General features: G+C 38.2%; 1 protein-coding gene across 1 annotated transcript in view; it reads left to right on the top strand.

The window, feature by feature from the left end:
- Window positions 1-10,618, top strand: part of USP28 (ubiquitin specific peptidase 28) — a 59,794-nt gene that overhangs the window by 29,838 nt on the left and 19,338 nt on the right. The window contains exons 10-12 of the mRNA XM_006833835.1: window positions 1,010-1,137; window positions 3,973-4,068; window positions 7,188-7,361. Coding sequence (XP_006833898.1) covers window positions 1,010-1,137; window positions 3,973-4,068; window positions 7,188-7,361 — 398 coding nt within the window. The remainder of the gene's footprint in view (window positions 1-1,009; window positions 1,138-3,972; window positions 4,069-7,187; window positions 7,362-10,618) is intronic.

Raw genomic sequence — 10,618 nt, 5'->3', positions numbered from 1 at the left:
CTCGTTCTTGATGGGACACATCTGTGTATCATGTGTACCATCTCTGCAGACTGGATGCATTCACTTACAAAGGAGAAGAGATTCAAGGATGGGAACTGTTTATTTAACAAAGGAAGAGAGTAAAAGAAAATGATGCCTATTTAGATTTAGCCCTGAGGTGATTAAGCAGTCCTCTGGCTATCTGAATTCACCTTGTAGTGCCCACAGCATGTTGAAGGGAATGTAACTATTTGCATCTGTGGTAAAGGGAACATTTGAAAACCTGCTGACATGAACCTCTCGCACACAGGCAAACTGAGCAGACATGCCTCTCCTGTCTTAGTTTGCCTGATCTTGAGTGGCAGCTGGAACTCTTTTTTTGAAAAGTCAGTGCTTTATTTTTAAATTCAGGGTGTTGCATATTATAGGTTGATTTGACTGGGTTCCTTCTGAAACATTTGCAAACTCTTGGACTTCAAAGATTTTCACAGAAACCTGAAATCATAATCACGAGGCAATTTAAAGTTTCTCTTTTAGATATAAGGGAATCTAAGCTATGGGTAACAGTAGATAAGTTGTACACAATACACACACATATACAGTCATTGTAGCTGCCTGGGGAGACAGCTCTTTCCTTTCTTAGTTCTGTGTTGCTTAGCTCAGTCTTTCCAATGCTTTGATTTGTCTAGAAGTTTTCTTTAGATTTTGAATCTTTTCTGAATGCTGATGACATACTCAGTTGTGTGGATTCACATAGTGAAGGTTGATTATTTTTGAGGATGAGAGTTGTGAAAAGCTGTTGACTAGCTAGTAAATTTAGGTTTCTGAGGTATGCTTACTATTTTTTTCAGAAGGCATAATGCTAAGTGTTCATTTTCTTTAGTGTCTGGGATGAAAAAAATGCTTCAGTGTGAGTTTGAAATACAAATTTCATAACCCTAAAGAAAAGTTAGATGGATATTTTAAATGTAGCTATTGCTATTTACTAAAATTAATTTTTTTTTCTTCCACATTTCTACTTCTGACATAGTGTTGGTTTACAAAGCTACCTCCGGTGTTGACCTTTGAACTCTCAAGATTTGAGTTCAATCAATCACTTGGTCAGCCAGAGAAGATTCACAATAAGCTGGAATTTCCTCAGATTATTTACATAGACAGGTGAGTTTTATCTGGTTAGCTTCCTGATAACATTCATATAAACAGTAGAAATGAGCTTGTGTTGAATAATGTAAACAGGAGTCTTAGAGATCTCGATGCTATGCAGATTTCGATCCAGTAAATCCTAGGATGGGTCCCAAGATTTCACATTTTTAAGAAGCTAATTAATGATGCTTCTAACCTGTGGACCACACTGAGAAACTAGTCTTGAGGTGAGAACGTTTTTATTTTTGGGGTAAAGAACAGTAAGTGGCATATCCACAGTGTGAATGTAAATTCTGTACAGGGTTGCAGCTGGTGAGTTTGAACCATCGACCTATCTTAGACAAATCTTATATTACAGTGTTTCAGTTATTATAAGGTCCGGTTTATTAAATCATGTTGTTAAGTGTTGAGTATATTACAAAAAGATTCAGCCTTTCTTAAGTGTGCAACCTACGAGTTTTGACAAGCATCCCTGTCAAGACAAAGAATGGTCCCATCGCTCGGAACCTTATCTGGTGCCCGTGTAGTCATTTCCTTTCACTGTGGCAGCTACTGACTTGTTTTCCGGTCCTCTGATTTTATCATTTCTGGAATGTCAAATTTATGACATTAATATTCAATATGTACCCTATTGTGAGTATCTTCTTCAAGTTCACTTGGGAAAATGTTTTGGGGTCTTATTCATCCTGTATAAACGAGTGGTTCATTTCTTATTATGAGTTGAAATCTACTCGAGGGCAACTGGTGGTAGTATTCTATTGATATACTACAATATCTTTTCTAATCACCAGTCAATCGATGGACATTTCAGATATTTCCAGTTTTATGCTTTTATAAATATAACAGTTACAGATATTTGCATATAGTTCTTAGTGTCTTAGCTTTAGTTCTCTTGAGAACTTGAAATGGAATTAGTTGCTTGTAAGAAAAGTTTATCTTAAACTTTACAAGAAATTTCCAAACTGTCCCCTAAAGTGGCTATATAATTTTACATTCCCGCCAACACTATGAGAGAGACTTCCATTGGCTTCAAATCTCCATCACTGCTTGGGTTGTTGTTGTTAAGTGCCGGAAAGTGGAGTCCAATTCATTGCGACCTTATATGGGGTTTCTGAGGAACAGCTGGTGGGCCATTCTAGTGACTGTGTAGTGGTGTTTCATTTTCTTTTATATTTGCATTTCCTTGATAACTATTAATACTGAACATCTTTTCATGATCTTTTGTATGTTTTCTTTAGTGAAGTGTGTGTTCTTATAATTTGTTCTAGTTTTTAATTCTTTCTGAGTTGTAAGAATTCGTCATATGATTTAGATACAAGTCATTCATCAGACAAGTGTTTTGCATGTATTTTCTATTCATGGTTTGTCTTTTTTATGTTCTCACCAGTTTCTGTAGAAGAGTTTGCATTTCTTACTTTGATGAAATCTAATGTGTCAATACCTTTTATGATCTAGCTGAGAAATCTTTGCCAGTCCAAGATTACAAAGGTTTCGCCTATTGTTTCCTAGAAATCTTGACATTGTAGCTCATATTTAGCTATGGTACTCATTTAGAGTTTATATTTTACATATGGTGGAGATAAAAAGGTTGTTCAAGGGGTAGGGAGGGGAAGTACTTGCGTATCTAGTTGCTACATCTGCTGTTGAAAAGACATCCCTCCTCCCATTGAATTACTTTGTCATGTCTGTCAGAAATTAATTGAACTTATATTTGTGTGTGGATCTGTTTCTGGACTCTGTTTTCTTCCATGGTTGCACATGTTTATTATAATTCCAGTGCTACAGTGTCTTAATTGCTATAGCTTTATTGTTGTTGTTGTTGTCAAGTGCCTTAGAGTTAGTTACAACCCATAGCATCCCTGTATAGAGTTTCTGAGGAGCAAACGGTGAGTCTGAGATTCAAACCGGAATTTCTGTCCTAGCACATTTTGAAATGTGAACCTTCCAACTTCATTTGTTTTCCAAATTGTTTTGCCTGTTCTACATCCTTTGCATGTCTATGTAGCTTATTAGTTTCAATTGGGCAGTTTCTGCAAAAAAACCTGTTAGGATTTGGGTTAGGATTGCATGTGGTGCTGTAGGATAAGCACTGGACTACTAACCATAAGGGTCGGAAATTCAAACCTAGCAGCTGCTCCTTGGAAACCCTGTTGAGGGTCGCTGTGAGTTGAAACCAACTTGAAGGCACTTAGCAACATAGACCAATTTGGGGGAGAATTGATTGACAATTTAACAGTAGTTCAGTTCATGAACTGATCTCCATTTATTTAAGTTGTAATTGGTGCACATGTCTTTTGTGTTGTTAGCTGTAACTTCATCATATTGTTAAGTGACATCAAGTGGGTTCCGACTCATAGTGACCCTGTAGAAGATTTCTGAGGAGTGACTTAGTGGATTTGAACTGCCAACCTTGTGGTTACAAGTCCAGTTCTTATCCTACAGCACCACACCAGGACTCCTTTAATGTGCTTGCTACCTTGTATATTAATTAGCATACTTAAGAGTAATAACAAGCGCTGTGTCCCACACAGCAGACAAAAATGAAATTCATTTGATAACGTGGTGGTAGTAGTGTGCTGTGGAGTCGGTTCCGATGCATAGTGACCCTGAATAGGGTTTCCGAGGCTATAAATCTTTACAGGAGCAGAAAGCCTCATCTTCCTCTCATGGAATGGTTGGTAGTCTTGAACTGCTGCCCTTGAGATTAGCAGCCCGACTCAGATTCACTATGCCGATGTCCTGTATTTCATTGAGAAACTTTTCCTTGCATTCCTAGTTTTCTGAGCAGTTTTGTCTGTCCTCAATGTTTTTAAAATATAACTTGTCTTTTGGTATTGTCAATTTGCCTAGGTACATGTATAGGAGCCGAGAGCTTATTCGAAGTAAAAGAAAGTGTATTCGAAAGTTGAAGGAGGAAATAAAAGTTCTGCAACAAAAACTGGACAGGTGAGTCATAAATCATCAACACCTTCGTGCTGAGAAATGTGAAAGAGAAATATTGAAACCAGATGCTGTTCTTAAATTTTAAAATTAATTAAAAGTCTTAACTATAATTAGTCAGTAGAGCATCAGACTTTTAATCTGAGGGTCCAGGGCTCAAGTCCCCATTCAGGCATTTGTGATACGGACTCCTGATGTAGCACTGTAGAATAAGCACTGAACTGTCATCCGAAAGGTTGGTGGTTCAAACCCACCACCTGCTCCATGGAAACCCTTATTATGAGTCAGAATTGATGCAATAGCACTAAACAACAGGGTATTTTAAGAAGAACTTTTTTCTAACAATGATTCAATTTTCTAGATTAGCTAATATTATCCACGGGCAAACAGTGGTCTCAGAAGTTTATAACCATATCATACAGGTGGTTTTTCAAGTGTTCTATGGAGAACTAAGAAGTTCTGGTAGCGTAGTGGTTACGAATCGGGCTATGAACCTCAGGGTCAGCAGTTTAAAACTACCAGCGTTCCACGGGAGAAAGATGAGGTGTTCTGCTCCTGTAAAGATTTATAACTTTGGAAACCCTGTACCAGGGTCGCTATGAGTCAGAACTGACTCCACGGCACATCACAACAACAACATGGAGAACTGAGTTCAGATCTCAGAACTCTGTTTTTACTCCTCTTGTCATCTCTGTTCACAAACATGAGAGAGGTAAGTGTCTCATTGCCCTGATCTGTTACTCTTGGGAAAGCTGGTCCTGAAGCATCGGAAATAAATGCAGTGTTGTCCAACTGAAAGCAGTGCTGTTTTAAAGAGCTAATATTTCACACACACAGTCTTTTCACTTACAGTGAAATCTTTGACTCTTTGTAACTTTTTTTTTTGTGTGTGTGTGTGTATGTGATCTCTCTCTAGTGTCTGCAGATTTGATTGATTTAACAGTTAAGGAAATCCTAAATACTATCAGTGCCTTTGTGCCTTTTGCTTAACAATTTTGCTACAACCTTCCACCCCTGCATTTCTAGGTCATTATTTTTCCTGGGAGACATTTTCCTTAATGGGACCTGAGCCAGACCAGTAGCTTTTTTTCCCTTTCACTTCCTCTCACACTCAGTAAGATTACTCAAGATGTATTGTGACCATTTATATTTTTTTCTTATTATAGATTTGAGCTGAGAATTGATGTCTTTAAATACTATCCTAGAAGTGATTTGTAGGATTCTAAATGAGGCAGTATTTTAATGTTTTAGAGTTTATATGACTGAACATTATCTATTGTTTTGATAGAACCAGATATGCGTAATATCTTATTGCTCAAAAATATTTAATTCTCCATTAACTAACAAGGTGTTCTGGCTTATTTAGATTTAAAAATAGATACTAAAACATTTCCTATGGCATTTTTATTTTAAAATGAAGTGACTTAAAATTTCAGACAATTTGTATTTTATTTTTAGTTGCACATAATTGTATATGTATGAGATACTTCTGGGGAAATGTATAAGAAATTATTAATGGTAGAACTACAAGGATAAGAACTGGACTGCTAATCACAAAGCTGGCAGTTCAAACCCACCAGCCACCCTCAGAAACGCTATGAGTTGGAACCGACTCCATGGCACTTAGCAACAATACTGGCAGCATAATTGGGTTAGGAGGTAGATGACTTAATACTATGGTATGTACTTTTTGTGTCGTTTGAATTTTCTTACCAGGTATATTCTTTACTGTTGTCATTTAAAAAATAAGAATAGTCACTGTTAATTTCTTTAAGATACAAAATATAATTCGGAAAATATTTTTACAGTGTTGACATCTTCTCTGAAACCCTTTTTTCTCTGATACATTATAAGTAATAAGTTGTATGGAGTTACTGTTGTTAACTGCTGTCAAGTCAGTTCCGATTCATAGAGGTCCTATATAGTATTTCTGAGAAGTGACTGGTGGATCTGAACCGCCACCGTGCTGCTAGCTGTCAGTCCAGTGCTCATCCTACAGTGCCACACCAGAACTTCATTTTTAGTCTTCTCCCAATTTTTATAAGTTACAGAATTTATTGTTGTTAAGTGCTCTTGAGTCGTCTCTGACCCACAGCAACCCTGTATGGGGTTTCTGAGGAGTGGCTGGTGAGCTTGAACCACTGACCTAGTGGTTCAAACTGACATTGCAGTCTAGTGCTTTATCCCACAACACCACACCAGGACTCCAAATTACAAAGTTGTTATTGTGAAGTGCTGTCGAGTTGATTCTGACCCATAGCAACCCTGTGTTGGGTTTCTGAGGAACAGCTGAGTAGTTGGTCTAAAATAGGGTGGGGAACCTTTTTCTGCCAGGATTAATAACATTATTCACGAGCAAGACAAAATTATAAATTAAAAAAATTAGTTTGCTGTATTTGACCAAACATTTAATTAACTCACCCCTAATAAGGAGCTCTGGTAGCGTAGTGGTTACGAATCAGGCTGCTAATCTCACAGTCAGCAGTTTGAAACTACCAGCTGTTCCGCGGAGAAAGATGAGGCTTTCTGCTCCCGTAAAGATTTACAGCCTCGGAAACCCTGTATAGGGTCGCTATGGGTTGGAACCGACTCGACGGCACATAACAACAACAACAATGTGGTGCTTTGGGTTAATGCACCAGACTGCAAAGCTGTTTGAGCTGAAGCTCACATGGTCGCAGTGGGTCGGAAAAGACTTGTAGGCACTTAACAACAATGTAATGGTTGACACTGCGGTTGACTTGGCAGGGCCAGACCAAATGATTTCACGGCTTTATGAGGCCTGCGGGACGGATGTTCCCCACCCCTGGTTGAAATGGTAGCAAAGAAAATCCATTGGGTACTAGGACACCCAGTATTATTTTTAAATTTGGGCACTTTTAATACTAAATGCAATATGATATGAAGCCTAACTGGTATGGCTTTTATTAGGAGCCCGTTTGAAATGTTTTCTCCCAGGTACTATAACAGTTGTTACCCATTTCAACTTTTGTAGTTAGAGAAATTTTACCTTATAGATGATTTGTGTAACCTGTTGGGTATTGCTTAGCCTTTTGGATAGACTCTCCGTGGATAATAAGTCTTTGTCAGACTGACCAGTAAAATACCACTGTCCTTACTCTTAGGTATGTGAAGTATGGCTCAGGCCCAACTCGATTCCCACTCCCGGACATGTTGAAATACGTTATTGAATTTGCTAGTACAAAACCTGTCTCAGAAAGCTCTCGAAGTGAAACACGGGGGACACTACCACTCTCTTCGCTTCACTGTCCAGCTGCTGACCTGACATCTGATGAAAGGTATGTTAAAAAAAAACATTCCCTCTGCCTCTTACTCATGATAGTATTTCATTTTCTGTGTGTGCGTAGAAATTCATATCTGGGCTGTTGTTAATTGTTGTGGAGCTGTGGTTGTAACTCATGGGTGTATTCCATGATACCAGGCCTTTTTTCCAATGTACCACTAGATGGTTTTAAACCCCCAAGCTTGCGTTAGCTCTCAGCTCAAAGCAGCGTACCTGGGTTGTTGTTGTTGTGTGCCGTGGAGTCAGTTCCAACTCATAGCGACCTTGTACAGGGTTTCTGAGGCTGTAAATCTTTACCGGAGCAGAAAGCCTCATCTTTCTCCTGCGGAGCAGCTGGTAGTTTCAAACTGCTGACTGCTGACCCTGAGAGGTAGTGATGCCAGGGATGGAGATGGAGACAATGATGTGGACAGATGGAGCAGCTGGGAACACTGAACTCAGGGAGGGAGAAGGGCTGTGTGCTGACAATTGGGGGGCGGGCCTGTGGGGTGTACCCTTTGGTTATTTGATGATGCACGGAGGGAGGGGATTGTAATCATTGCAGTGAAACAAAATACGATAGGATGAATTTCAAACTGATATTCTTCCATGTAAACCTTACAATAAAAACATTGAAAAAAAGAAAAAGAAACCGTGGCTAAAGTTCAGGTACTGTGATGGAAGATTGTAAAGTTAACACTGATGCAGTTACTGAAGTTGGGATCTCATGTGGTTCAGCATTTTTAGTTGTAAGCTCACATCTGGACCTCAGTAAGCTTTTTGTCTAGATGCGTGTCTGAAGTGTTGCATGAAGATGAACTAGCTCATATTGCCAATCTTTTCAGTCTTTTAACCAAAATCAAAGCTATTGAAGACAATGTTATGGAACAAATTGTAACTGAGATGACTCTTGGGTTTACCAATATGATTCAAAGAGTAAGGTTCATTCTGAAAAGTAGCTTCTGAGGGGATCTGCTTGGCCTGTTCAATTGCAAGGTTGAGAGGTCAATTTAGAAGACTTTTTTTTTTTTAAATGGAGATACAGAGACTTTTCTAGGTTCTAAAGTGGGGGTAGTGTTGATAGATTCTCTCATAAGCCACAGGATTTTTCTTTTTAAACTTTTCATTGTGAATTTGAATGAAGGTTTGCAGAGCAGATCATCAGTTTTACATTCAACAGATCGTATACTTGGCTTCATTACAGTAGAAACAGTAAGTATCTCCTCCATGTACCAACAGTTAACCGCATTTACCTCTATTCACTTTAACCATTGCATTCCTCCCTATGTCTTCTGCCACCCCCATGTTTCCTCTACCAACCTCCCTCCAATAGTATATTGCCTGCCCCATCATGCATGTAAGCCACAGGATTTTAATGGGGGCTTTTTGTTGTAGTTGTTAGAAGCCATCAAGTCGAAGCGACTATGCACAACAAAAACAAAACACTGCCTGATTCTGTGCCATCCTCACAATTATTGTTACAGCTTGAGCCTATTGCTGCCACCACCATGCCAACCCCACCTTGTTGAGAGGTCTTCCTCTTTTTTTAATTTTTAACTTCTTTTATAAATTAAGTGACAGTTTAAAAACAAGATCATCAGCATTTTACATTCAACAAATCATACATACATTTTGTTACATCTCAATGGTTGCAATCCCTTCCCTGCAACAACAGTTTTCCTCTTTTTTGTTGATGCTCCATTTTATTGAGCATGATGTTCTTTTTCAGAGACTGGTCCCTCCTGACAACATGTCTAAAGTTGATGAAAGGATGTCTCTTCATCCTGGCTTCTAAGGAGCTTTCTGGCTACATGTCTTCCAACAGATTTGTTTGTTCTTCTGGCAGTCCATAGTACTTTTAATATTCTTCTCCAACACCATAACTCAAATGTATTTATGCTTCTATGATTTTCCATATTCATTTTCCAATTTTTCACATGCATATGAGACTATTGAAAATACCATGGCTTGGGGCAGGCACACCTTAGTCCTCAAATTTACATCTTTGCTCTTGTACACTTTAATGCCTAATACAGTACACATTTGATTTTTTGACTGCTACTTCCATGAGTGTTGATGGCTGATTCAAGCAAAATGAAGTCTTTGACAGCTTCAATCTTTGCTTCATTTAGCATGATGTTATTTGACCCATTGTGAGGATTTTTGAGTTTCTTTACATTGAGTTACCCATACTGATGGCAGTGGTTGTTGATCTTCATCATTAAGTAATTTAAGTCCTTTTAACTTTCAGCAAGCAAGATTGTATCTGCATATCAAAAAATGATGGCCCCATTCTTCATATAATCCTGATTTTTGGATTATTTGTTCAGCATGTAGATCGAATAAGTATGGTGAAAGGATACAACTCTGGGACACACACCTTTCCTTATTTTTAAACTATTCAGGATTCCCTTGTTTTGTTTGAACGATTGCCTCTTGGTCTATGTGCAGGTTCCTCATGAGCACAGTTAAGTGTTCTGCAATACTCATTCTGTACAATATTATTTATTGTTTGTCTTGATCCATGCTATCTTTGCATAGTCAGTAAAGCCACAAGTAAACATCTTTCTGGTATTATCTGCTTTTAGCCAAGATTTATCTGATTTCAGCAATGATAATCCCTACTTCCATGTCCTCTTCTAAGTCTGACTTGAATTTCTGACCGTTTCTTTTTGATGTACGGTTGCAACATTTTACTTTCATTCAGTATTGATGATATTTTTTCAGTGATTTTTCACATTCCATTGGGTCACCTCTTTGGAATGGGCATAGAAATGGATCCTCTCCTGTCAGTTGATCAGGTAGCTGTCTTCCAAATTTCCTAGTTTAGATGAGTGAGTACCTCCAGTTCAGCGTTAGTTCACTGCAAGATTTCGATTTGTATTCCATCAGTTCCTGGAACCTTGTTCTTTGCAGTGGTCACCTTGGACATCTTCCTTCAGTACCATTTCTATGTCATATGCTAATACTTGAAGTGATTAAACATGTACCCATTCTTTTTAATTCAGTTACTGTGTATTCTATTTTCTTTTGATGCTTCCTTCATCATTCAGTATTTTGCCCATAGAATCTTTCAGTATTGCAAGTTTAGGCGTGAATGTTTTCTTCAGTTCTTTCAGCTTAAGAAATGCTGAATGTGTTCTTTTGTTTTGGTTTTCTAACTCCAAGTCTCAGCACATTTCATTATAATACTTTGTCTTCTGAAACTACCCTTTGAAATTTTCTTTTCAGCTCTCTTTCTCATTTCTTCAATTTGCTTAGCTTGTCTATGTG

Source organism: Chrysochloris asiatica, unplaced genomic scaffold (genome assembly GCF_000296735.1).
Source record: "Chrysochloris asiatica unplaced genomic scaffold, ChrAsi1.0 scaffold00008, whole genome shotgun sequence".
NCBI classification, from domain to species: Eukaryota; Metazoa; Chordata; class Mammalia; order Afrosoricida; family Chrysochloridae; genus Chrysochloris; species Chrysochloris asiatica.
Note: the sequence above shows the minus strand (reverse complement) of the source record. Positions and strands in the feature narration are given on the sequence as shown.